This window comes from Poeciliopsis prolifica, unplaced genomic scaffold (genome assembly GCF_027474105.1).
Source record: "Poeciliopsis prolifica strain line A6 unplaced genomic scaffold, Auburn_PproV2 SCAFFOLD009, whole genome shotgun sequence".
In the NCBI taxonomy this organism is placed as follows: Eukaryota; Metazoa; Chordata; class Actinopteri; order Cyprinodontiformes; family Poeciliidae; genus Poeciliopsis; species Poeciliopsis prolifica.
In genome coordinates this window covers 11,476,302-11,503,443 of record NW_026562384.1, presented here as the reverse complement: position 1 = coordinate 11,503,443, position 27,142 = coordinate 11,476,302, and the positions used below count along the sequence as shown (strand labels likewise).

General features: G+C 36.4%; 1 protein-coding gene across 1 annotated transcript in view; it reads left to right on the top strand.

Annotated features, from left to right (window-relative positions):
* The first annotated feature begins 3,160 nt into the window (after positions 1 to 3,160).
* Positions 3,161 to 27,142, top strand: part of LOC129362979 (short transient receptor potential channel 7-like) — a 53,444-nt gene continuing 29,462 nt past the window's right edge. Inside the window, exons 1-5 of the mRNA XM_055034835.1 lie at positions 3,161 to 3,648; positions 7,813 to 8,575; positions 17,303 to 17,485; positions 21,000 to 21,164; positions 26,587 to 26,803. Coding sequence (XP_054890810.1) covers positions 3,161 to 3,648; positions 7,813 to 8,575; positions 17,303 to 17,485; positions 21,000 to 21,164; positions 26,587 to 26,803 — 1,816 coding nt within the window. The remainder of the gene's footprint in view (positions 3,649 to 7,812; positions 8,576 to 17,302; positions 17,486 to 20,999; positions 21,165 to 26,586; positions 26,804 to 27,142) is intronic.

Genomic DNA, 27,142 nt, shown 5'->3' with positions numbered 1-27,142 from the left:
AATTTTTGTATTGTGGCATGGGGAAAAGTTCAAGGTGTGACCACCACAATTTTTGCTAAATAACAGTACTTACAACTGTAGATGAGACATGAGGAGAACTTAAAAACTGTAGTAAACAAGTAGCAACAGGAGAACAAGTAAAGCCCATCACAGGAAGCAGGCACAGGGAGAAGCTAACTAACCTTTAACTGCATGGGAGGTGATAGAATGACACAAGGACCAAGAAAGACTAATCAGTGGATTAGAAAATAACAGAAATGTAACTGGACACACAAAGAATCTAACAAAATTAATAACGAACTTCAAAAATTGACTCTTTGAACTGAAGCTTATTTTTAATGTTATTTTTTCACTGCTAAAAAAAAACACCAGCCTTTCCAAAAGGATAATTATAACTATAGTCTTTTTGCCTTTCAACGTTGTCTGCATGTGAGAAATGTCCATATTTAAACTATAACATGGAGGGGGTTTTAAGATTTTGATTAAGTCAGTGCCTCACCAGCCACGAACCTCACTGCACATCACTGCACTAGACTGATCCCTGTCCAGAAGAAAGAGCAAAATATTAAATAATTAAAATGTGCTTTTAACTACACGCACACACTTGAGGTGTTAGTGGCATACGCCTAAATCAGGCCAGATGTGCACTAGTTCAGCTTTTTCATGTTGAATGTTTTAATTGGCTGCTATGGTATTTCTGTTTGTGTGAACTTGAAGTCATAGTTTTCGTACTGCGAATATGTTTTGCTGCTTGGAGAAAGTTCAGGTCTTTAAAATATTCTTTCAAATGTTAAATCCTGCATTGACAAATTCTCCAATGCATTGATTTATAATAAAAGGAAGAAAGACTGCAAAATGAAAATGTGAGGCGTAATTGTTAGCTCTTTGACCTCATAAGACACAGGCCTTTGTGTATTGTGTTTCTATTTATTTTCTGTGGATGTTACAGTTTCTCAGACTTCTCCAGTTTCACAGTGTAGTGTAAAAACAATCATTAGTGATGGAAGTGAATAAGAGAGCTGACTGCAGGCTATAGTTTTATGTTGCTGATGAATACAGCAATGTAATGCAGCAGTATGTTTTCACTTAGAGTAAACAGTAAACCAGAAAAGAACATTACATTTTTTCTTAAAGTGAGATGTTAACACTGTCATAGTTTTAGACATTTACTTTGGATGTGAAAGCCAGAATCACACTTTGATGCAGGTAACCATGACTAGTTTTTGACTTTGGAGCAATTATGTAAAATGCAAATGGTTTAAATACTGAACCTTTCCCTAATTCAGAATGCATACATGTGCAGTATCCACTAGAAACGTACTTGTGCTCAGCATCAGCAAAAGAAATCCTAGCTCGCGCATGTTAACAATCCATTTTTTTTACCTTATTTTACTGATTGCTTGGTATTTTTATGTGGTAAAATCTGATTGTTTTCTTTACAACATAAAGAATTAAGAAGTTCAAAATTGATCAGTATGAATAAAATACTTGTTTTAATCTTTCTATCATTCAGTCAAGCTGCTTCATTGCTTTTTCATTTTTATAGGTTTCTAATGCAAAAATACAAGCATAATAAATGATACTCATAATCTATCGTGTGTTAGAGAAGAAGTTGTGTAAAGAACTGGTTGAGCAGTTTCAGACCTCCCATATGAGCTTTGAAAATTATGGACTGTGGAAAAGCAGCAATCAGAGAATAAATTTACGTCCAAACAGTTTGTTTTCCTTCTTACAAGAGAATACATATTTGGCTTGGATGCCAAATTACTCAGTAAGTGTAACATTTATTTTAATACATATTCATTTGCAGAATAGTACTCAGACTTCAGGGAGTTTTGTGAATGATTTTCTTCCCACATGTAATCACAAATGAAAACAGGTGTTGCGAGAGGCTGCGTCCGGTGCATAAACATAATAGCGGATCAAAGAGCTGGCTCAGGACTGGTTATTGTCTGTGTGTGGGTTGCAGGAAGTCTCCATCATGACTAATGGGTCTGTGCCTCTAATTAGAGGACCAAACGCACACAGTAACACGCACAGACACACACATAAAATGGATGATATTCAAGCTAGGGATTATCTTCTTGTTTAATTCTAATAGGAACAACTTTAAATGGTGTTTAGTTTTGTCCACACCTTTAAGAAGTACTGCTTTGTGAAGTGCAAATTTTTTTTAAATGGCTGACTTCAGTGTTTTGACTGGAGCTAGTGAGTTAAACAGTTGTCAGTTTGAGAGTGTGGTCAGGAGAAGATATTTTAGTTTTGTGACAGCCATCGAAACAAGTGGGCTGCAGTCTTGGTAAATAGAGCACACTTTTTACTCTCAACATTTAAAGACACATTTTAGAGTGTATATTTTTTTCCACCTCTAAAAGGTATGTGGACTATAGAAAGACAGACACATAATGAGGCTGGGATTGTCAGAATTACACAAAACTTTTTTAAAAAGTGGACTGAAGAAACAAAACCCTGGTAAATCTATTTTATGTGTATTTGAGTTGATGACATCACAAGTGGCACAATAATTTGGCGCATGTCATGGCATTAAAAAATATTTTTTGCCAGAAGACTGAAAGATCTCAAATTCGATACATCCTCAATCTTTAAATCCACAGCATCCAGACAGTAAACTTAATGGATAATGGTCCTGTAATTCTGCCCGCGGGCCCAATGGACTTTTGGACGGCTCTGTGCATTGAAGATTGTTTTGTAAAGTTGATTAGAACAAAACGTAGAACAAAAAACAAGAAATAAAAATAAAAAAAATAATAAAATAAAATACAAAATAGCAGAAACCTGCGCACTACATGTCCAATCAGCGACTAACTGCGTTTCATTATAGATAACCAATGTCGGTCATTTCTATTTTACTCCCTAGTTTAATTATAGTTGTTTGTGTTGGCTGCGTCCGCTTGTTTGGTAATATTTGTTTGTGTTTCATTTGTTCCTCATCTTCCATTTTGTAAAAAGGTCGGGCTTCCTGCGCGCGCTCTCTCTCTAATTAGTGCGCGCGGACTTCTGAGTGAAGGTGGAGGTTTTTGCCCCTCGCTGCCGCGCGCCTCAGCGGCAACTTGTTCAATTGAAACTTTGAAAAACACAGGGAATATGTGCCGCTTTGCAAAAAATACTTTAGAGTAAATGGTGCTGCCGAACTCTCCCGATGTCTGACGGGGGGGAGGAAAGCGACGGCGGCGGGAGAGCACATCTGTCGGAGTCTCCCTCGCCGCCTCTCTCTGTCAGTCTTCCCCGAGGATCTCCTTCCACTTCGCGGCCCTTGGACTTGTTCTCCTCAGCCTCTCCACTGCTTGGGGAATCGGACCCGCCTTTTCTCGCCTCCTCAGAGTGTCTGCACCCGTCTCCGGGGACCGGGGAACTCGAGGGCTCCCCGCATTTCACCCCGCCAAAGTTCCGCAAGCGTGCCGTGGACTCCGGGTGTATCTCTCGCTCGCGGCCGGATGTGAGGATAGATGTCGGACATGAACAGCACGATGACCCGCTTCCCACATGGAGGGGACGCGGCGCGGAGAGCACCGAGCGCCTTCAGCACCGTGGACAGAGGCTGTACAGGGCTCCGGAGATCTCCGAGTACGGGAACCACTTCTCTGCTGAGCACATAGAGACCGAGTTCAGCTCAGACAGCCGGCAATCGTGAGTCCTGACAGTTTTATTTTTCAGTTTTAATGTGGTGTTTTCCAGGCCTTGCGTAGAGTATGCAATTAGGAACTTTGCAGATATCGGAGAATTGCCATTTCAAGGCAAACTCTGCATTGTGGGAATTTAATGACCGACGTCAACATCCCTCTTGTCAACAGGTACAGGTCAGGTTTGGTGAGTTTAGGATCTCCGCTGACCCAGTTTGCATCAAGCATGTGAGAAGAAATGCTTTAAACTCACATCAAGTGGGGGAAGTGGAGGCTTTTTTCAGTAGAATCATTAACTTGGTTGACTAGCAATAGCTTGAGATAAATACTGTAATTGTCAGCCTCTTTTTGCATCTCTTTGCTCTTTCAGACTCACTGTTTCACCTGTGAAAAGACTACGATGCAATGCAGTCAAACACTTTTTTTTTAAACCAGTGACTATTATTACTGTCCTGCAATCAAACAAAGAGTTTCTACTTTTTCAACCCATTCTCACTGCTTAACTAAGAGGTAAAGGCTCAACATTTTCAGCTTACAGCCACAGCTCCAGTGTGGAAGTGCTCCACAGAGATCTTGGAACATGCACAATGGCACGTAATGAAAATTTAGCAGCTTATAACCATGACTATCAGAAGTTGGCAACGGCAGGCCTCTCTATATTGGCTCTTTGATCATCCCTGGTCTGCCTCTTTGATACTCCAGTGTTCAGCTTTAAAGGTCTATCAAGGGGAAAGAAGCACATTGACTTTTACTAATGCCACCAGAATGTAAGTGTTGTCCAAAATGCAAGCAAGAGAGGGTGGATTGCATACTTTTGTCAGCATTACAATATATTGAAAAATGCCTTCGAAAGGTGCATATTTAAATTAGACAAATTGATAGCTGCCGAGATGAAAAATTAATTTTCACTTTTTCAGTGGTCTTCTTGCATTTGACTTGAAACCAAATTCATTCTCTTCTCTTTTTCATGTCTTATTAAACTGTAAATGACCTGGTATAAATGATTGCATGCACTGATAAATGACCCAGTGGTCACACCTTAGAGAGATCAGCTTTCAAAAGAAGCACATTCTGAGCAATCAAGATCAGATTGCATAGTTTTGTTTGGTAGATATAATTAAACAGGTGAATAAAGGTGCAGTGGAAGTGATGCATGAATAAGAATATTAAGCCAAAAGACAGCCAATAGAGATTTTTCCTTTATAGTGAGACATAAAAGACAATAGGATTCCTTTAACCTCAACAGATTGCTTCGGTTTAATTATACTTTTTTATGTATATATTTTCTTAATCATAAACTTAAGTTCTTTTGACATGGCCCCTGTTTTCTAAGATTATTGCTAATGTCTATCCCTCTTGGCAATGTGTTCAGTCTAGCAATCTGCTGAAGGCCCCTGCTGCATTATGAACTAAATAACTATTATATGACATATTATAGTAATGTCTGATGTCCATTTTATTACTTGTGGTGAGAGGACAAGTGCGCTTAGTTCACTGGTTTTTTTTTTTTGTTTTGGATTAAACATTAACATGGACTCACATGTCTTTGGTTTTTCATCTAAAGTTTTAGGGGCCTAATTTAAAGAAGTGGTGAAAATTAAACACTTTTTAAATTGTGCTCTCATACTTTTGCATAAATGTTGCTTTTTAGAGGGAGAAACATCCTCAGAACAATGTTCTGTTGATTTAAGGGTGACCATTTATCTTCAGCAGAGGAGTGTAATGAAAATAATGGATATTTTCAGTGCAGGACTCACAAGCTTGGAATTTATTTTTCAATTTGTCAAGTGTTATATTGATTTTAAATATTTATAAAATTTCCTCTGCATTTCCATACAACCTGTCAGTGATTTTGGAGAAACTGTCAGAAACAGTCATTTAGCATGATCACCAAATCTTACTTGAAGGAAATGGGATTATTTGAGTATCATTAAAAGTTGTTTTGTGCCCAAACAGGCAAATATAGGAATTTTAAATGAAACTGATTCATAAATCCATTTTATTACTCAAACTATGAACTAATTTGCTTAGTGATATGAAAATTCCCTCAGCAAACTAAGTAATAGCATGTGTAATTGTCTAATATTGTGGTTTATAAGTGTTCAGTATCCCTTTTGTCAAAGATTTGCATTATATGTAAGGCTGAAGAGCATATTGTTATTGCATACAATAAAAATATGTTCAATAGTCAGACTGCAAAAGTCTGTTTAGAGTGCAGTAATTGATGAATAATATATCCAAATTAGCCAAATCCTCCCTAGATAAATTAAGCCAAATGATAGAAGCGTCTTGTTTTTATGTTACACTTATTTTTTTACATTTTGTACAAAATTGAATAAAACTTTAAAAGTTGCTTTAAGCCAGTAGTCTAGATCAACTTCTACACACCACAGGTTCTCTGGTTTGTTTATTTCAATATGATCCTCTTTCACATAAACTCACTTGTTTTAAGCTGGTGTATAGGAATAATCATAGAATGGTGCATGAATATTATACATCTTGTCAACAGTTAGGCTTAAAATACATTTTAGAATAATTTGATAATGTATGGTTTATGTGCTTTATTGTAAAAACAACTTGGGGCTCCTGCTTCTGTGCCAGATAATTTGTCCACTTTTTTTTCAGAATGATAAAAAATGATCCAATTTTAGATGGATCCTCGTGCAAAGTGTGAATAATACCATATCATATATAAGTAATGTAAGCAATCTTTCTCTCCTACAGCAATTTGTTTTTTGTCCCCAAGGCACACAGACAGTATTTCTCGATTGTGTGATCTTCCTCTTGTCCACATTGCTGTAATTCAACTCTGCAATGATGCAAAAACATTCTATTTCTAGACCAAATCACAAACAATCAAAGATGGATGGAGAAAGAGATTAAAAGAGATGGGAAAAGGCAATTTATTACTTGACTGTAAGGTTATGCAAATGGGCTGGAACACAGACTGTTCTTCTATTTATTAGGAATCTTCTAAATGCTTTGAAATGCAGGAGGTTTTGGTGATGGTGTGAAGCTGCTAACATCAACTATAGAATATAACTTAAAAGCCATACACAATTGCTGATTGCCATAGGGCTAATAATTTACATTACATGTTGCAGATAATGTATTCTATGTTGACATTATGCATGGATAGTCTGACACCTTAAATGTATGAGGAATGAAGAAGAAAGATTTCCTTCTTACAGTGATTGGCGTCCTGAGATGTTGATGGTGTAAATGAAAAGTTAAAACATTGCTGACCTGGTTTAATCACACACATTCAAGCACATGCATACGCAGCTCCCTTAAACCATGTGCATTGGATTTGGCATAGGGAGCTGTCTTCATTTTCTCAGCTCCACATCCATAAAACCCCCCAGGTGAATACATCTAGCATGAACAGGTTTCCATTTTCGCCTTCTTCAATGTCCTGCTTTCTGCTCACACACACACACACACACACACACCATGGACACCAACGCATGCACACACACGCACAGTCAAAGAGAGTCAGAAGGGAATTACAACCAACTGAAATTACAAGCTTGTAATTTAGCAGCTACACTTGTTTTCAAACTAGACCTTTAGGAAGTTGTGTAAATATTAATGTCAATAATATTGGAATTATGTCACAAGCTTTTGTGGGAAACAATAAACTTTAAAAATGTAGCTTTGTAATAATTCATGTTCATAAGTTCTATGAGTTATTTTGCTTTTACTGTCTAATTGTCTGTCTGACAAAGCAAGACATTGTAGGAAATATTAGTTTTTCAGTTTTTGATGATGGTTAAATCCCAGTTTAGCGAGCAGTGTGTTTGAAATGTCACTGGATCACAGAGGAATTTTGTCACGCCAAAAGATATTGAGCAACAGCGACTGTTCTTGTCATGCTTCAACCTTTTTAGATTTAGTAACAGTTTGTTGCTTTAGTTGGGATTGGGATTTTCTCTGAGATCTGGATAGAAATCTGTGTTGAACACAGTCATTATCATAATCACAACAAAAACAGAAATTACTCAGCTTTGTGTTGAGGTATCACAGCTCAATGTAACTGATTATACTTCTCTGACTCTTACAGCTAAGTCCCAAATTTGTCAGATATGTTTAGCACACCTTCTCCTCCTTCATTACACAAAGTATTGCTTTTACTGACTTCTGTTTTCTGTCTTTTTTTTTTTGCTCCCAGAGTGGAAGCCATGCATCGCCGGCACACAACACTGAGGGAAAAGGGGCGTCGCCAGGCTGTTCGGGGTCCAGCCTACATGTTTAATGAGCGCGGCTCTGCTCTCACTGCAGAGGAGGAACGTTTTCTGGATGCTGCAGAGTATGGCAACATTCCTGTGGTGCGCAAAATGCTAGAAGAGTCCAAAACACTGAACTTTAACTGTGTGGACTACATGGGCCAGAATGCTCTACAACTGGCAGTGGGCAATGAACACCTGGAAGTGACAGAGCTGTTGCTGAAAAAAGATGGCCTGGCTCGGATCGGGGACGGCCTGCTCCTGGCCATCTCCAAAGGCTATGTCAGAATAGTCGAGGCCATTCTCGGCCATCCTGCTTTTGGTGGAGGTCTCCGTTTGGCTCTGAGCCCTCTGGAGCAAGAGATGAGAGATGATGACTTTTATGCATACGACGAGGATGGAACACGTTTTTCCCATGACATCACACCCATCATTCTGGCAGCTCATTGCCAGGAGTATGAGATTGTTCACATCCTTTTGACGAAGGGGGCCCGCATAGAAAGGCCTCATGACTATTTTTGTAAATGCTTAGAATGTGTGGAGAAGCAGAAGAAGGACTCCTTCAGTCACTCACGGTCAAGGATGAATGCGTACAAGGGCCTGGCCAGTGCAGCCTACCTGTCGCTCAGCAGTGAGGACCCTGTGCTCACAGCCCTTGAGCTCAGCAACGAACTGGCAAGGCTCGCCAACATTGAAACAGAGTTTAAGGTGAGGCAGCTGATGTGTTTATATCCTTCCTTATTTGATCTACTTTGCTAAGATATGGAGCTTCTCTGTAGAACATACAGTACCTTTGAACTTCTGCACATTTTTTTCAGGTTACAACCACAACATGAAATTATTTGAAAAGGATTTTATGTATTCACAGAGGAGCAGATAGTTATGATGTGAAAAGGAAATTAATTTTCATTTTGTTGTTCCTGTTCATATGTATTAAGCTCCTATATCTTGCTGAAAAGTTACATATAAGTTAGCTTAGTCTTTTTTCAAGCATACTAAGATATATTGACTTAGCAATACACAAAAATACTCAGTACGATTGCATGTTCTTGCATTGTAGGGTTTGACTTCCGACTTTGCAAAAATAGCATCTGGCTTTTTATATTTTTCGTTCTACATATTTTTCTTTACAATATCCCTAAAGCTTGGTCAGAGTCCATGCAGGGCATTTGTGAACATCTCTTTTCAAGTGTTTCCACAGATTGACAATTAGAATTTGTTCCAAGCCATTCTAACACATGAATATACTTTGATTTTAACCATCCCACTGAAGCTGCATGATTAGGGTTACTGTCCCTCTATAAAGTTTAATTTTGTTCTATCTGATCAGAGCATCTTCTTTAACCTGTTTGCTGTGTCCCTTATCTGGCTTTTTTCAAACTGCAGATTTACATTTGTACCTCATCCTTGTAGAAATTGACACTGACACATTCTCCCTTATCAGTTGTGGATCTCATGTAGGAGAGTGTGCCGGATTTCATTTTGCTGTAAAAATGAGCTGAATGCAAATGCATGGGCCACTTGACAGAATTTTGAGGTATTTCTAAACAGATTTTAGTTTTAAATGGATATTCAGAGTGCTTTTCTTATTGTAGGTTATGTGCACAAACCAGCTTTCAAGTCACATTCAACCAGACTGACCAACAGCTTCATACTTTGGGCCGTCAGAACTGCTTACATTCACAGTCGCATACAAACAGACTCGCATAAGATGCCTAAGCAATAGCCAAAAATTGATTTCATCCCGTCACCTCAAAGACTTTTTAACCATTTTTCGGGAAGTAACAATTTTCCATTGTTTTATCTTCTTGCTTTATGTCATTTTTTTGTTTTTTAATGAGTTCTTATTTTGGCGGAGCAGGGTGGCTCAGTGGGAGCTCTCAATTTCACCACACCTCTGGGTATAATAAAGATTATTCTATTCTTTCATTGCTTTTATAAATTTTGTAAGACTCATCCTGGCAAACACTCAATAAAACATTTGCATTTCATAATTGCACAAATGAAATAGGGAAAGCACTAGGAATCAGAATGCCATGTTTCTCTGTATTTTTGTAGCATTATATACTGGACATAAATTACAGTTTTTATTGAGGAGCTGTATAGTGCTGAAGCAAAGATTTCTACACTACACTCAGTCTGTTATTCAACCGTCTCCTGCGTCCGTCAGTCTTATCTTTAATGGATTTTTAAGGCCCGACTTTATTTGTAGAACTACTTATTTCCAATTCAGTATTTTTTTTCAGGTTAAACAAAACTTGTACATTGTACCTTAACTCTTTGTAAAATTTTAAATATTAAAAATTGTCTTGATGTGTGCTACATTTGTACAGTCATTGCTTGTGTGTTACAGCCAAAGTGCTCAAGTTTTTGAAAATGTTTCAACAGCATCTCAGAACTATAGAGACTTTTAAAGAAAAGGAAATAAATTCTGTAACCCTTTTTTGCTTTCATCTCTCCAGGAGAAATCTCATCGGTTTGAGCTGGGGGCAGAACATGTAAGCTATAAAGCAGCTGGGCCCATTTTAAGCCAGAGCTTGAGTTACAGAGGTGCCCGAATCCATCCTGAGCCTGATACTTTGACACATATTTTTACCTGACCCAGATAAGCAAGCATTCACATAAAAGCCACCTGGCAAATGAAATATACTCATGGATAAAAGCTGGGTATATATTTTCTAAAAGATACCTTCTAGATAATTACATATAACCATTATGATGATTGCAATTGTTTTTATTGTTATTCTTCCACGATGACTTTGAGAAAGGCAAAATCAGAAATTTACATCAGTCAAAATGCTATTTTGTGCATTTTTAGTGAAATCATTGTTTATGTGAGCTTTTTTCTATAAAGTTTATTATTCTTGTTATTACAGACACAATTCTTGTCAATAAATGTGTTATTTTCCAAGTTTATATCAGTCACAATTTCAAGAGACTGATGAGTAGCAAAAAGGCGGACTTGATTGATTGGCTTTTGTCCACAAATAGGTTTTAGAAAACATTAACAGCAATCATCTAAATTACATGTAATCAGACCAATATTAAGACTCGTGTAATTAAAAGCACCCTTTGTGTTGCACCCTTATCTTAGCTGAAATCAGTACACAAACATGTATTATGCTCATTCAATCATATTGGATTTTAACAGTCCATTTTTGTGATTTTTTTTTTCAATTTCTACTTATGTGGAGTTTAGTTCACCTATTTCTTTTTTTCCTCAAGTCTATTAATTTATGTCTGTGCCTACCTATCAGTTCTCACCACTTTCTGACCACATTTGTCTTTGATATGCTGGCTTTCCGCTTGTCATTCTGTTTCCCATCTCCCAACAAATTAATGAGAGGGGCTCACCTGAGGGACCAGGGTTGTGTTAGGACTCATTACCATCTCATTACCATCCCCATGTCTTCTCTCTTTATTTATCTCCCTGTCTCCCTTCACATTATCTCCTCATTGCTTTAAAGCATCAAATAATGTCTACTCGGTTTGCTAATAGCATTAGTCAATCAACTTTACATGGGCAAATTACACGTGACAAATGAAGATTTATAAATAGTCAAATGAGAGACAGATTAAACGTGCATCTTTTAATGGGACTGCTGACAGAGAAATGTTTATGTAAGCCCTTTAAACCAGATTAATATCAGTCTGTAAAAATACAAAGTTTTTGCAACCAAGCTATCCACTTACTGTAAAAATTGAAACACTCTCAAATTAATTATCAGGTTTCTGGCATCAAAAGAGGTTACAGGGCAAAGCTTCTCTCTGACATTGTGACATATATAAACATGTTCAATCCGCAGATTCAAAGTTGAAAATAATGTTTAAGTCTGATCATGTTTCCTTCCTGGAAGTAATACTTACATTGTTGAGTGTCCCACTCCCAGCTAAAGTGATGAATGGAATCCAACTGAGAATATGAGATGGGAGCTAAAGATTAGGATAATGAAAAGGAGGCCGCCAAACCTGAAAGACATGAAAAACACTGCAGAAATATGAATCACCAAACATAACAGTAGACACATGAAAAAACATGCTCATCTATTATAAGAAGTATTTCATTGCTGCTATTCCAATAAAACCTTTGCTGAGAAGGGTATGCCTAAAATGGCCGCTGTGATTTTCATTAAAACATCAATAAAGACAAAAAATATACAATACTGATTTCAGATATTTTGAGAGATCTACATATTTTCTTTAAAAAACAAACTATCTTCTTGGTTAAATGAAAGTTATCATAGCCCAAATCAGCCAATGAGTTTGAACGTTCAGGTTTAGAATTGCAGCAAGAGGAAGTGATACATTTCTTTGGCCTCTTAATATGCTAAACAAAGCAGTATTTTTTTTTCACCTGTAACAAAGTATCTCTAAAAATCTGTTCTTATGTTTTTGTATTAGAATGAAAATAGAGGTAAAGTTTTGGTTTTTTCTGATTCCTGGAAACAAGTATGTTAGAAGTTTTTAGGCCGTTTATTTTATGGAGCATCTTATGTTCTTTCAAATAATTATCAACTCATTTTGTGGCTGTAAATGTTGTTTATTGGCTGGTATTTTAAAATACGTTGAATCTGCTGGACAGTGCTTTGTTGAGGTTTTGGGGCTAAAGTTAGTTCTCTTTTGAGAATTTAGTATTCCTCTTGGTCATCAAATTGGCTAAGAGTTTTAGGCAGAAATAGGAAATACAACAAAAGCTACTCATAGTAAACTGAACATCCTTCCATTGTCTGTTGTTGCTGTGGAGCTTGTGGCTATCTCCAGCTTGTGGCTTGTGGCTTTGGGTGAGAGGCAGATTAAACAAACACATGATGATAATAAAATAAAATAACAGTCATGTTTATGCACTGAGGGAGGAAGCCAGAGTACTCATAGAGGACCCACACATCTATGAGGAAAGCATTTGAACTCCATACAGGAAGATATGAGGCCGGGATTCAAACCCTGGGCGTCTTGTTGCATGGCAACAACATCATTCAGCTTTAAAATGAACTGGTTCTCTGAAAATACCTAAGAAAAATATACATTTTGTTTGTTAGCCTTATGCTAATGTTTAGATCATAGGTGTCAAACTCTGGCCCGCGGGCCAAATTTGGCCCGCAGTGTAATTATATTTGGCCCGCGAGGCAATTTCAAATTAATATTAGACATTTACATCAGAAAGGAGGCATTACATTTTTATTTAAATTTTATTTAATATTTTATTTCATATATTAAATATATTTTATTTAATATAATATGTTTTATTATTATTAGCAACTCAATTTTGCACACCTGCACTTTTAAGTTAGATAAGCTTTGCTTCTTCAATATTTATTGTTATATTAGAACTTGTTTGGGTCCATATTAAAAGATTCATTTGTTCAACCTTGGCCCGCGACTTTGTTCAATTGAAAGTTTTGGCCCACTGTGTATTTGAGTTTGACACCCCTGGTTTAGATTTTATATCAAAAATGTGATTGGAAATTATCCAAATAAATAAAATAAGTCCCTAAAATGAAGAGAGACCAGAAAAAGATATACTCTTTCCATGCTGGAAGCTGGTAATTGCACATCTAAAAAAGATCTGGTGCCAGGTGCTCCAAATCTCTTTGGGTGTAGCAATCAAGCTATGTCATCAGCTCCAGTGTCATCTCAGAGCCACACAGATGCATAATCATAATCACGGCAAACACATAACCAGCACAGCTGTCATATCTGAGATTTGAAGGACAGCTTGTAAACAGCAGCCTTTTTTGATTTGAGAATCCTCCAAATTTACATCATCACAACCCACCAGTATTCATTCCCTTTTGTTTATTTCTTGGGTGGGTGAAACTTTGGTTAAGTTTGAAAAATAAGTTCATAAATACAGAAAGCATTCACAGGCCTATTTCCAAGCAGACATGTTGACCTGAAACAAGCTTGTAATAATCAGCAGTAAATCTGTTTTAATTCATGTGTGAATGGTTGTTGTTGGTCGAATCTGTGCAAAAAAAAATAAAAGAACTTAATTTTAAATGAAAGTCGTACCTATTCTTTGAAGAGGAAATTTATTTTACATCAGATCTCTGATTTGCAACACAAAGTAAATGGCCGTCTTTCATTAATTTGTGAGAGCAGAACTGAACACAGGTTTTAGCATTGTTGGGTTTGCTGTAATGACTGTCTCCTTACTCTGGTGGTTCAACGTTTGGGTAGTAGCATGTAATTAGTTGTCTTGTAGAAAATAAACCTAATTTTAATTACTGTATCTTTTGAGGTCCGTCTTAAAGTCTAAAACTCAGATATTTTTATAGACTTGATTCATTGTGTGTTTTGCAGATTTCAACATCCCTGAGCTTCCAGAAATAGCAAGCCTCTACAGACCTTGCAAGAGTCTTCTCTGAAGACTGAAAGCTCTGAGTTAATATCTTAAACATTGGGATAATATAGAATAAGTGTGTGTAAAAAATCTCAGTAATGTGTGTATCTAAAAAGAACACATCTGCGAAAGAAATGACCAACTCTATTTCCTCTGGCGAAATATCTAACGTCAAAAAATGCTGAATTTTTTTGTTTTAAGTTAAGTTAAATGAAGATGTGAGTACAGCTACCGGCACCAGAACCTGCCATAGTGACTTGACATTTATCATCAAACGTCTTACTTTTCAAGACAGGCTATCAATTTTGCATGTCAGCCTCCGGACAAAGGCAGCCACACTTTTTAAGAAAGTGCAGTGGAGAGGGAGTTATTTCATTTACGCAGTTCTTATTTTCTGTTTTAATTATTTTTGCCGATTTTTATGTTAAAAGAACTAGGATGAAACACAAAGCTAATTATTTAATGAGTTTAATTCTCAGTGAAATTAGATTTTTGTTGTTCATATCCAGTTTTGACTTGTTTTTCTCTCTTGGGTTCCTCCCCATTTTGTCTGTTTCACATCATTCGATTTTAATCTCCTGAATCTTTTGTAATCTCATATCCGGTTTAAAAAAGACATGCATCTGACATTGATATTGGATTTTTATACGCGTTATCATCTGTTAGACTAGATTTTCCCACCTTGCCATGTAAATGTTGTTGCTTGTCAATATATTGCTGGTACATGTAGCACTCTGATGTATTGTCTTGAGATTAAAATGGATTTATTTCAGCAAGCTGTCTGAAAGAAACACTGACCAAACAGATGTTTCTAACAGATAGTCTAAATTATTTACCTTTAATTGACTGACAGTGATGAGTCATCTAACCAGTGTTATCAAACGCACTTCTCTCTAGTTTTATTAATGAATCCAAGGAAATTGCACACCGCTCCAGGAGCTAACATTGCTATTTTATATTCAGCACAAATGATACAAGTTATGCTTGGAAGAACACAATCATCACAGGGGTCACACACTGAAGGAATGCAAATGAACTTCATGATCAGTAGGTGAGCTCCATACAGTTTTTAAAAACCTGGCTGCAGAAAATGTTTATCCAGCGAAATAAAGTTTCACATTTTTTGCCCTTTCAATAGAATGTTTTTTTTTTTTTTTTTACTTTTACTGAAATTTCATGAAGCCTTTGTTCTTGTAAAGCTTTGCAGGGAGCTTTGCAACATCATGCAAAAGTTCAATCTGACCGTTGTACTTTCTTTGTCCTGTCTTTGACCCTTTTTAAGTAATAAATAGATGAAAGAGCAGAGAAATGGAAAGACAGACAGAGATAGAAGGTCATATCCAATAAATTTGAATATCACTGAATAGCTAATTTATTTCTGCACTGATGGAAACACACTATATAGATTAATTACACACAGAATGATGTTTTCAATTTTTAATTTCTGTTGATCTTTTATCTTTTATTGTGTATTACGATTAGTGTATAACATCAGACAAAAGCAAGAAAAACTTTTTACTATGGAAATGAAGGCTTATTGAGGTTGGTAGTTTAAAAAGGTATTTTTAACCAGAACAGCAACACTAAAACATTTTCTAATTTTCTGAAATGCAACTCTTCATATTGCGATGTTGGTAGAAATTTTAAGTCTTTTTTTATATTTCTTTCTAATGTGCCATCTAGAAATGTGCATAAACCCAAAATTTATAACATCAAACCCTTTTGTTTTTAAGTTATTTGGGAGTTTTTTATTCTAAATCAGACTTTTGCTGAAGAAGACAGTCTTTTTTCCCCCCTTTCTGACAAAGGTAATCTTGAAATGATTCATAAGAAGAGGTCAAGAAATGGCAGATGAACTCTTTAAATTATTTAACACATGAGTCATATTATAATTGCAAATAGTGGGGTTGTCATTTATCATGTCAGAAGTCAGGGATGCTTTTTCAAGTATCAGTGGCAAAAGGTTCAGGAACTTTAAAACAGTGTGAAGTATGAATGTCAGTTGAGAGAATAACCAGAAATTTATCTGAGGTGACGTAAACACACACGCACAGAGCATGCTGTGTGTGTACGGATCACAGTCTCACACACATTCAGTGATATGTATCATCACTCATCACGTACCAGCGTGACTTTTAACCCAAAATAATCTAAAAATCACACTGTTGTGATATTTTTTCCCTTTATATATATGTATGACAATGTATGAGTTTGTGGTGACATAATTTGCAAATTGTAGAAGAGCCTGGTCAGCAACCGTGACAGAACAAGCTAATTTTAAAATGCTTCCTTTTTGTCACTGTTTCACTAATTTAATAGGTAAAATAACTATCGATCACACATAAGTTGTTAGGACAAATTCATAATAAACATATTCTGATACATTTATATTGCATTAAAAAATTAAGCTGTGAAATGATCAGCTAAAGTCCCATGTGACATATAAGAAATGTATAATCAATTATAATCAATCCACAGTTTAATTTATGTCAAAATAATTGAACTAACAAATCTTATTCAGCATAGAGTATGCACCTGAAAGATGTTTAACCCTCCCACAGTCATTTAGACCCCACACGTCTTTTCCTTTGGGCACGGTCCGACGGAGTCCTACTGACACTGCGCTTTTACAAGTTTTTATTTTTGTGTGTACGTTTGGAAACTGACAATCTGATAGAAAAACTCCAGCTTCCCCGCTGTCTGGCCGTGGCTTTTTCCACACTCATCTTAAGCATTGTACAACGACCGCAGGAGGGGTAACAGAACTGAAAAATGAACATGATGGTTTATCTTTTATCTATTTGGAAACAGTTGATGCAGGTTTATATGTCCAACATGCAATATAAGAAAAAAGTCACGCTAGATGGTAGAACTCAAAATGAAATCCATAATGTATATTTGGTTCATGCAATATATTGTGCCTTATAATTATACACCTTATAATTATTTTTTATTATGGGTAATGAAAAAGAAAGTGGTGGAGGGTTACTAAAAACACTGCTAAATACCTTTAAACTGCTTGCATTGTGCAAAAGTAGTTTTTGACATTATTTGTAATTCTGATATTAACACTTCTAACCCTTTCTCCTCTGCAGAATGACTACCGAAAGTTGTCCATGCAGTGCAAAGACTTTGTAGTGGGTGTGTTGGACCTTTGTCGAGACACCGAAGAAGTTGAGGCCATTTTGAATGGAGATGTGGACCAATGCCCACCAAGTCCCTACAACCGGCCCTGCCTCAGTCGCGTCAAGCTGGCCATCAAATACGAAGTCAAAAAGGTACGAATAAAGTAAAAATTTGGGAAACAGAAAATTGCTAAACCAGATATACAGAGTGAAATATAACCAAGATTAAAACAAAGAACAAATGAAGGCTAGCTCTATTCTTGATAACATTCAAAAAAAATAAATTAATATGTTTGACATTACACAACAGTTGTATATTAAATAACAGATTTGAAAAATATCAAAATTCTTCATATTTAATTAGATCAATTTGCATTCTTGAATTATTATTATTATTTTTTTGTTATGCGAGTTTAAACTTTTCATTTACTGTTTTTGATAAAGGGACAAATGAAAATGTTTTTCCACTGAAAAGGATTTTTACTCATCCTTTTAGGTCATATCCCATTTTATTTGGAAGTTACATGTTTCTAAACTAACCAGCAGAGTTATGAGATCAAGTTGCCTTCACTGCAAAATAGTACATTTTAGATTGTAATGGATCTTTAAAAGCTACAGGCAGAAATCCAATATAAAAAAAATACTTTCTAAGCTTAGTAAAGCCACCTGACATAATCCAGTCGTAATAGGGTTTGGTGAGGACATGTTACAGTTCAACAAAGTGTTATATAAAGAGCTTAAACTGAATGTGTCATGAATGGATAAATAAAGCTTGCGGTCTACCACAAACTACACAGAGGGGAAAAACCAACCAAGCATAAAATTGTTCCAAAAACAACATTTCATTAGTGAGCAACATCTATGCAGAATACAAAAAACAAATCTTAAAAAAAATAAATTTCACCAGTAAACATAATTCATCCAAATGTTATCATCTTATAGACAACCTATTTGTAAAAAGAAAAAAAACAAATAAAATAAGAATCCAGCTCATTCTCCAGACTATGTTTTGTGTAACACTCAGTTGCGCTACAGATAATGAAAGTAAAAAACTGTAGCATGTTGTTTTAAAAATAAATATATAGTTCAAAGTGTTTCCCCTACGTATTACATGTTGGCTGAGAAATCACTTATATTCCTTTCAACCCACTTTGTCCGAGAAAAGCCAAACAAACAAACCAAAGTTTGAGTTTGAGGGAAACATGGAATACATGTCATGGTTTTAGGATTAATATAGCTACTTCTGAATACTGGAAAATTTTGAAGAACTATTTGCCTCTTACTTGGTCAACTGCTTATAACATAAAAATGAACTGCACAAGTATCAGACATATAACAATTATACCCTGAACAATGATAATGTTCTGAGTAGAAATTCATATCCAGCTATGAACGTGACTGTAAAATAGATGTCAAGTTGTCTTTGGAGATGGAGACCATGAAGATCATTCAGATTTTTGTTTTCCAAGTTGCATAATACAAACATATAATGAGCCTGTATAGTGAAAAAGAATAATTGTTTATCCTCATTCCTAATTTCAAATTGCAGAATAAATGTCAGAATGGATTTATCAAAGATAACATTGTTTTTAAATGGGGGGTACTTAACATCAGCTGGATCAAATTACATTTTGAACCGTATTTAAAAATGCATAACTTTTATACATATTTCAGCAAAAAATTCTTGCTAAAAAACGTAAACGGAGTTACAGATTTATGTTACATTTGGTGTGTGTGTAAAAAAGCTTCCAACCATTTGTGGTAATTGGGTCTCGCATTAATATTTAATGAACTCAGCATTAGTGCCTGGATCATATAATAACTATGTGGGTAAGCATCAAGTGTTTGTACAAAAATTACATTAAATAAATTTTAAACTTTTGAGTTGTGCCTTTAGAAGACCTAAAGTAAGCAACTGACAGGCCCCTGTGGGAGAACTAATCCGCGCTCAGCAGAGTTGGCTTTAAAATGTCAAATCAAATCCCTTTCCCCCATTTCACTTCACAAAAGTCCTGTTGGCGCATATTTCCATTTGGCATCAATGCTGTATGTTTTTTTGAACCATCGCAACCCCTGGGTAGCGATGGTTTTCCTGCATCTCTGTTATGTGTGTGTGTTGGGCAGCAAGAAAACTGTGCGATGCACTTTTTGTTTTTAACCAGTAAACAAAAGCATCTCTAGTAGCAAGCTGCTAATTACTGAAGTTGCAGGGATGAGACACAGTGCCGTAGGAACAAGGTGGAGCACGACTGGACACAGACAGAATTAAGCGTATGGGTTCGTGGCTTACAGGACTAACTGGAAACTGACTGGAAACAACGTTATCTTTGTTTTTTAACTGAACTGCTGCACAAATACACCTTACCCATACGTGTTGCTATAGTCAGATTTGCTCAGATGAATTCAACCCCACTGGGATGGAGGTGAAAACGACTGAGATGAAAACTTTTAGTTGTTATAGGTGCTTCCTCTACATCTACAACAAAAATGTAGAGAAATCATGTTTGAATCAACAGAAAATCAGTCTCTTGCAACATTAAACATGAACATAATAACACTTCCACATGGAATTTGATTGTTAGGTTTAGCCATTGACTAAGCATTGATTCCTTTCCATCCCACATCCTTCCACCAGCTAAAAGGAAGCATGTACTCTATTTGTCCCCGTAATACCTTTTCTACCATTCATTTATCTCCCTGAGTAATGTCATTAATTAATGTGTGCAATCAGTCACTGCTACTCGCTGCCCTCTTTCATGCTTTCCTTTGCTAGTCCTTCATCAAAGTGATTTCAAAACCTGCTCATAGATGTGTATTCAAAATTAATACAATTCAAAGCCATTTATGCAATATTTACAGCACAAATAACTGAGTTATACTTCTAGATCTTGATGATGATAGATTTATTCAAATAGAACAGATTTTCTACTTAATTTACCTCAATGAACAGAGGAAATATGTTCATTTTTGACATCTATCATTTTGGTTACCTTGCACTTTTTGTTTAAGGTCAAAGTGCATGTAGACACAGTTTGAAATGTACTTTTTGCTGCTTTTTGTTCAGTGCTTTATTTTGACTGATGTCAACAAAGGCAACATTAATCCAACTGTTGCACACACTGAATGGCAGCATAAGACCAGAAATCAACTTCCTGAAGTCCAGACCTATCACCAAGTTTAGGCTCATTGAAATATAACTAACCTTCTCAAGGCTAAACAATTTAACTTTAAAAATATAAATTGTAGTTTCTTAGTACTCATAGAGTTTTTGAATAAAATAATGATGCAGCTCAACGCCTCATTGCAATCCCCGTTTTACTGCGATACGAATTAACGCAGAAAATTGTTCATCAGCTGACGATTAAATTGGCTACAAAAACATGAAATTGACATGAAACACACAGTGGCACAATTGAGCAGATATAGTTCATTAATATAATTGAAATAGTGTTCAGTATTTTTCTTGGTATCAGTATCAAGTGTGAAATTTTTGTATCATTCTACCCTAATTACAGCCTTGATCATATTAAAAAAGTGTTATTTCCGGGAACATATTACCAAGGGCACATTTATTTCTACTTTGGCTTTCTTTCATCTTGCTTTTCCACATCCTTCTGTCTATTATTTCCACATTTTTTAAATTTTCTTTTGGTTTTTTTGTCTTCAGTTTGTTGCACATCCCAACTGCCAGCAGCAGCTGCTGACTATTTGGTACGAGAACCTGCCGGGCCTGAGGCAGCAGTCCATCGGCGTGAAGTGCTGGACAGTCCTGGGGGTAACTGTAGGTCTCCCCTTCCTGGCTATTGCCTACTGGATAATGCCATGCAGCAAGGTAGGACCTGATAGCAACAGCAATATCAATGTAAAAAAAAAAGTGTGAAGCAATTTTGGAAATATTGTTGTTTTTATATGCAAAGTAACATGTAATAGAAACATTTGTCTTGGTGATTTATCATGTTGGTACACCTGTAGTAAGGAAATATGGGATTGTTGACTAAAGGTTAACATTACGGTTAAAGATCTAGCATTCTTGTTCTGCTTGTATAATCTGCTCCTTTTGGGAAACTGTAGTTAATATGTTAAATGTCCAAACTTTTGACTGGAGAAGTTAGAAAAAAGTTCGAGCAAGTGTGGCTTTTTGAAAGGATTGAAATGAAAAAGTCTATTGTTAATTCAAACACTTTTGGAGCAATGAACTTTTAGAGTATTATATTTAAGAAATTAACATACTTAGGATCTGTGCTCCTTGCAGTCACTGATTCAACCATGAACTCCTTTGTATACCAAAGTATTTCAGAGTCAAATGTGAGTTTGGAGTTTAGATGAAACCGGATCATGCAACCAGACTGTGGATTCAAACACAGCAAATTCAAACAGAATAGGTGAAAGACCCTAGGTGTTGCAGTGGTTCATTTAAACTTCATATCTCAAATTAATTGAAATGTTTTGCTGGGATTTTAACAGAAAAGCTCTGCAGAAACTAATACAATTAGTGAAAACCTTAATTAGCTGGAGCTTTGTTAGAAAACAAGCAAAAAAAGAAACACCTTTATTCTGAACAGAGTGAGAGACATAGAAAGTCAAACAAAAAATTACTTGAAGTTGTTGCTATTATAGATGTTACTACAAGATATATCATCCTGGGACATTCTTAATTTTACCTTTAATTGTAGGTATTGGAAGTCATCAGCAACCAATAACAGAAGAAGAAAAGCAATATACATAGACATGGGCATTAGTGAGGGCTTTCTTGGTGACAGAATTGTTTTCATTTTGTTGTTCTTCAAACAGCAAAATAAATGTGTGTGTGTGTGTGGGTGTGTGTGTGTGTGTGTGTGTGTGGGGGGGGGGGGGGGTGTGTGGGTGTGGTGTGTTGTGTTGTGTTTTTTAAGTAATTTAACAGCTGGCACACTTCTACTGGTCTGGTTGGTTGAAGCTAAGCTCAAAGATAGTGATGGACTAACAGTTCATTCAATCATCTTATTTTTTGAGGTTTTTCTCTTGTACACATTTAACTTTTGATATAATTCATGGATTGCCAGTTCGTATACTAGATCAAAGATGTACAGTGCAATGAAGAAGACATGATGGATTTTGGTTTTTAAAATCTTCTATCCTCCTTCATTTTGCCAAACAGCTTTTATTGAAGTGATTTTTGATTTTACAAGCCTGACAGTAATTAGGCTAGTTAAATTGCTCGAAAAAAATATGTAAATATCATTTGGTATGTAAGTAAACAAGGGTAGTAGCCACTTTTTAAACTTTTTAAACTTCTCCACTTGGGGTAGGACATACCCCCCCAACTTGGTAAAGGCACTCTGACCTTTTCCGCCTAAAGACTGTGGTCTCGGATTTTGTGGCATTGATCCTCATCCTGACCACTTGAAACTCGGCTGTGAACTGCTCCAGTGAAAACTGTAGATCATGACCTGATAAAGCCAATAGGACCACATCATCCTCAAAAAGAAGAGATGCGATCCTAAGGCCACTAAAACGGATCCCCTCAACACCTTGGCTCCGCCTAGAAATTCTCTCCATGAAAGTAATGAACAGAATAGGTGACAAAAAGCAGCCCTGGCAGAGACTGCATGCAGTCTTGTTCTCTAATCAGGATACTAATTATTGAAACTTGTGGATGTGTTTGTTGGAGTAGAGCAACTGAGGTCAGAACATCACCTCAGTTGCTCCATCATGAGTTTTCTTACAAAGTATAAACCAGCTTTTAACAGATTAAGATGTTTGCCTTGAGGTTTAAAAATTACTGACTTTCATCCCGGTGCCAAAGGCATTTTATCACACGTTCTTAATTTTCCATCAAGGAAATTATAATTTGTGGAGTGACAATATTGCAAAGGCCATGCAGGAACTCTGCAAGCAGTTATGCAAATCTGCTCATCATGCTGGATAATCCTCTACCACCTCATCATCAAGTGGGGGAATGCACGCATGCATATGTGTGTGTGCGTGCCTGTGTGTAAGATGCACTGACATTGTTGTGGGCCACTGGTTCATGCCTGGTCTTTCACTGATGAGTGTGTCATTTTGCAGGCAGTGAGAGCATCTGATGTCGAGTGTTTGAGTGAGACGATGGCGAGTGCTATACAGCTGAGAGATTCCTCACCACTGAGACAGGGATTCAATCATGACGGACTGTCTGCATTTGATCTCACTGTGTCACAAAAATATTTGTGTACATGAGTGTGTGTGCATGTGTGTATAATTACTTTTAATTATGAATCAGCCAACCGATGAGGCTGGATCTGACAGTCTGTAAATTGTGACACTGGAACGTGCACAAGAAGCAGTGCACTGAAATGAAGAGTTGATTTAGGGATGTAGAGGCTGCTGTTTATTAGTTAGCAGTAATTATATCATTCTGGTAGCTAGATTTATCAGGTTATAAAGACAAAACTGCCTTAAGGGCAGAAGGATAACTACTGCAAAACAACAATCTGAAAAATCTAGTTGGTTTCTTATATGCACTTTGATCTTCAGGTTTTTACATAGATTTTTTAATTCGAGTTAGTTGATTCGGCCATTCCCTCGGTTTTATTTTCTTGGCTGACTTCAAGATTGTTGTCTTGCTGAAAAATGTACCTTTGTTCATTCTCAGATTCTTATTGTTTCAGTACATTTCTCCATTCATCCGCTACCATCATGTCCTCACTATCAAATTCACTGCTTGTCTTTTATTTTTATGATGATATTTAGTGCCTTATGTCCTCCAGTTATTGGGTGTGCAGTGACATCCAAAGTTAAATTTTGGTCCCTTCTGATAAGACTATGCTGTTCAATTATTTCAACTTGTTCAAAAGCTGTACAGCAAACTTTAAACAAGTTTTAACCTGTTTTTCCTTCAGCAGTGGAGTCTTGTGCTGTAAGTTATTTGTTATTGAAAATTGTACCTAACCCAAGTCTTAACAGAGATCGGATTAATAGCCTTTTGTTCATGGACAATTCTGTTCATTATTCTTTTGAATCCACTTTTATAGAGCTTACCTTATAAAATAATGCTTTTTTCATACATTCTGTAATTATTTCTCTGTGTCAATGCACTGGATCACACATTCACAATTTATTGAAGTAATCTTTTTGATTTCTTTGTGTGTGGATTACTGGAGTTATTCTTGACTTTGAATGCTGTTTTTGTAGAGGAAAACTGATTTGCACAGTTATATTACATTTTTGTAACGCCTTATCAAATGCAGCTATCGATACAGATTTTATGGAAATTCAGTACAAACATTATTTAACATTTAAGATATATTTTCCTTTTATTTACATTTCTATTGAATGAAGTAAGACATTCCACATAGAGAGCAGCCAAGAAAAGAGAAAAAGATTGAGTCTTATGTGAACTGGTTGAGGCCTCCAGAGATGAGCCTTAGGTGTTTTGTCAAGGATTAACTCGGTCTCTGTTTGGCTAATTAAGACAGGCTGGGTGTGTGTGTGAGGAACACTGACTAAATAAAAATAGGTTCTCCTGGAATTATGGTGGATTTGCTGTCCTTAACTTGGAACATAATTGCAACACAGTAATTACAGAAAGGCTCTCTGCTGATGGTGATTATGAAAGCAAACAAAATCAATGATATGTTAACATTTGCAAGTAGTTCAACATTTGTGAACATTCATATAATTGATTTAAAACACAAATATTTAAGTTTGCAATAGTGAATGTTCTTACCCTTTCAATTTTGTCTGAAGAATTTAAATCACATTCAGTTTTCTATAAAAGTAAACCCCTTATTGGGTGCAGGCGCAGGGACAAAAGCAGGACTTTCCAAAGCACAACGTAGGTGGTAGCTGATGGCGCCATGTTCTGGGATCAAAACTAAATCAAATTTCCAACAGCATGTGTTAAATCCAGATCTGTGCTCCAAGGTAACTTGATTATTTTCAGACAGAAAAGGTAAAATACATTATGAAGTCTTGGTGTTGAAAATTACTGAAACAGAAGGAAGAAGCTGAAATGAAGACAAAGGTAATTACCCCATTTCATTGTATTTTCGGTCTCACATTTCAAATGTTTTTTAATTATTCCAGCAAAAGATACTGTTTTTCCCCACCATTTTACACCATATAAAAGAAACACTTCATGGCCTGATCTTAAATAGATGCAAGAACAGCACACATTTTGCTAATATACGTTTATGACTCCTCAATGCACATCATGAATTAGAAAGTACTTCATATCTTTTGATTTTACAAATTCTTAAAGTTATAAGGTGCTGAGCTCTGTGCAGTGTGCATAAACAATTTAAAGGTTAAAACCTTTTGTGTCCCTGAGAGTAAATTTGATTTACACACAGTGCTCACGCATGTACAGTACATATACCAAAATGTATTTCTGTTGCAGTCAGTGCAGATTTTAGTCCCACTTGATAAGTCAGAGAGCACTAAAGCTTCATTATGGGTCTATGACGTCTCGATTCATAGACCCACATACTTTGCGGTTCTCATGCATCAAAAGAACAAAAGCCTAGTAAGGGTCTTATGAGGCCGACGGTGAAGTTGGACCAGCCTCTTTCATGCATCGGCAAAGTGAAATGAAGGAGGCCAGATCTTCAGATGAAGTTTTACAGGGTTAAAAATTATCAGGCAACCTTTACCTGCTTGATGTAGCAGTGTGTGTTGCATCCGTTCACCTTCATGAGTTGCTCTGCATAGAGCGGGTACAGGTGTCCCGTAGGTAGTTAATATTGAACACAGCAGGTTATGAGACTGGCAAATGTTGAGATCCCAGAGGTCTATATGTGGCTGCGAGTGTGAGCATGTGTGTATTTATAATCGCTGACATACTGTGGTGCCATCCTTGTGGTATTTTTTAACACTTTTTGCTCAGTACCTTCCAGCCTTTCCTCTTGTCCATATGGTGCTTTTCTGTTAACTGTTGATTGTTTGGCAGTGAGTTACTCCGGCATTATGTTGCTTGGAAAATGGATCATTGAATTAGAACAGCTGCTGTTTTCCTGCTAAGATGGGTTTGTAGTGATGCTTTCCATCTTTTCATCTCTGAGGACCAGAATGTGTATAGCTCCTCAGAAAAGCTGAGTTACCTGAGGAAAGACAAACAGATGCGTTTGGCTTCAATTTTAATAGTTGGAAGAAATGTTTGAAAGGTTGACTCCTAGGTAACTCAACAATTTTAAAACATTCCTATTGCTTTGTAAAGATATTTTATTCAACAATATTAACAAACCACAGGTCTAAACACAATTGAACAAACTAAATCCTGTTGTTTTTGCTTCCAGCTTGGTCAGATTCTACGCAGTCCCTTCATGAAGTTTGTGGCTCACGCCGTCTCCTTCACCCTCTTCCTCGGCTTGTTGATCGTCAATGCTTCAGACCGCTTTGAGGGTGTGAAGAACCTGCCCAACGAGACCATCACTGACCACCCCCGACAGGTTTTCAGGGTCAAAACCACACAGTTCTCGTGGACAGAGATGCTGATCATGAAGTGGGTGTTGGGTGAGTCGAATAATGCACAAATATACTGATATCTTAACATTAAAAAGAAAACAAAAAACAATAATACTAGAATATTTCAGATTTTTTTTCTAAATACATTTATGGAGCACTGCATGTATACACTAGATGTATGCAAAGTATGAGAGTGTAAATACCAAACAAAGGTTTGTTTAAAACATATCCTTTATAAATGATTACAGGTTCTCTTAAGGGTCAGAAACGTTTTGCCCGACTTTCAGATATTGCATAATTAAAATTTCTTACAGCAACACACTAACCAAGTGGATAAAAGACAAGGTTACAGTTGTACAACCAATTATAGTCTTTCATCTTCCAAAG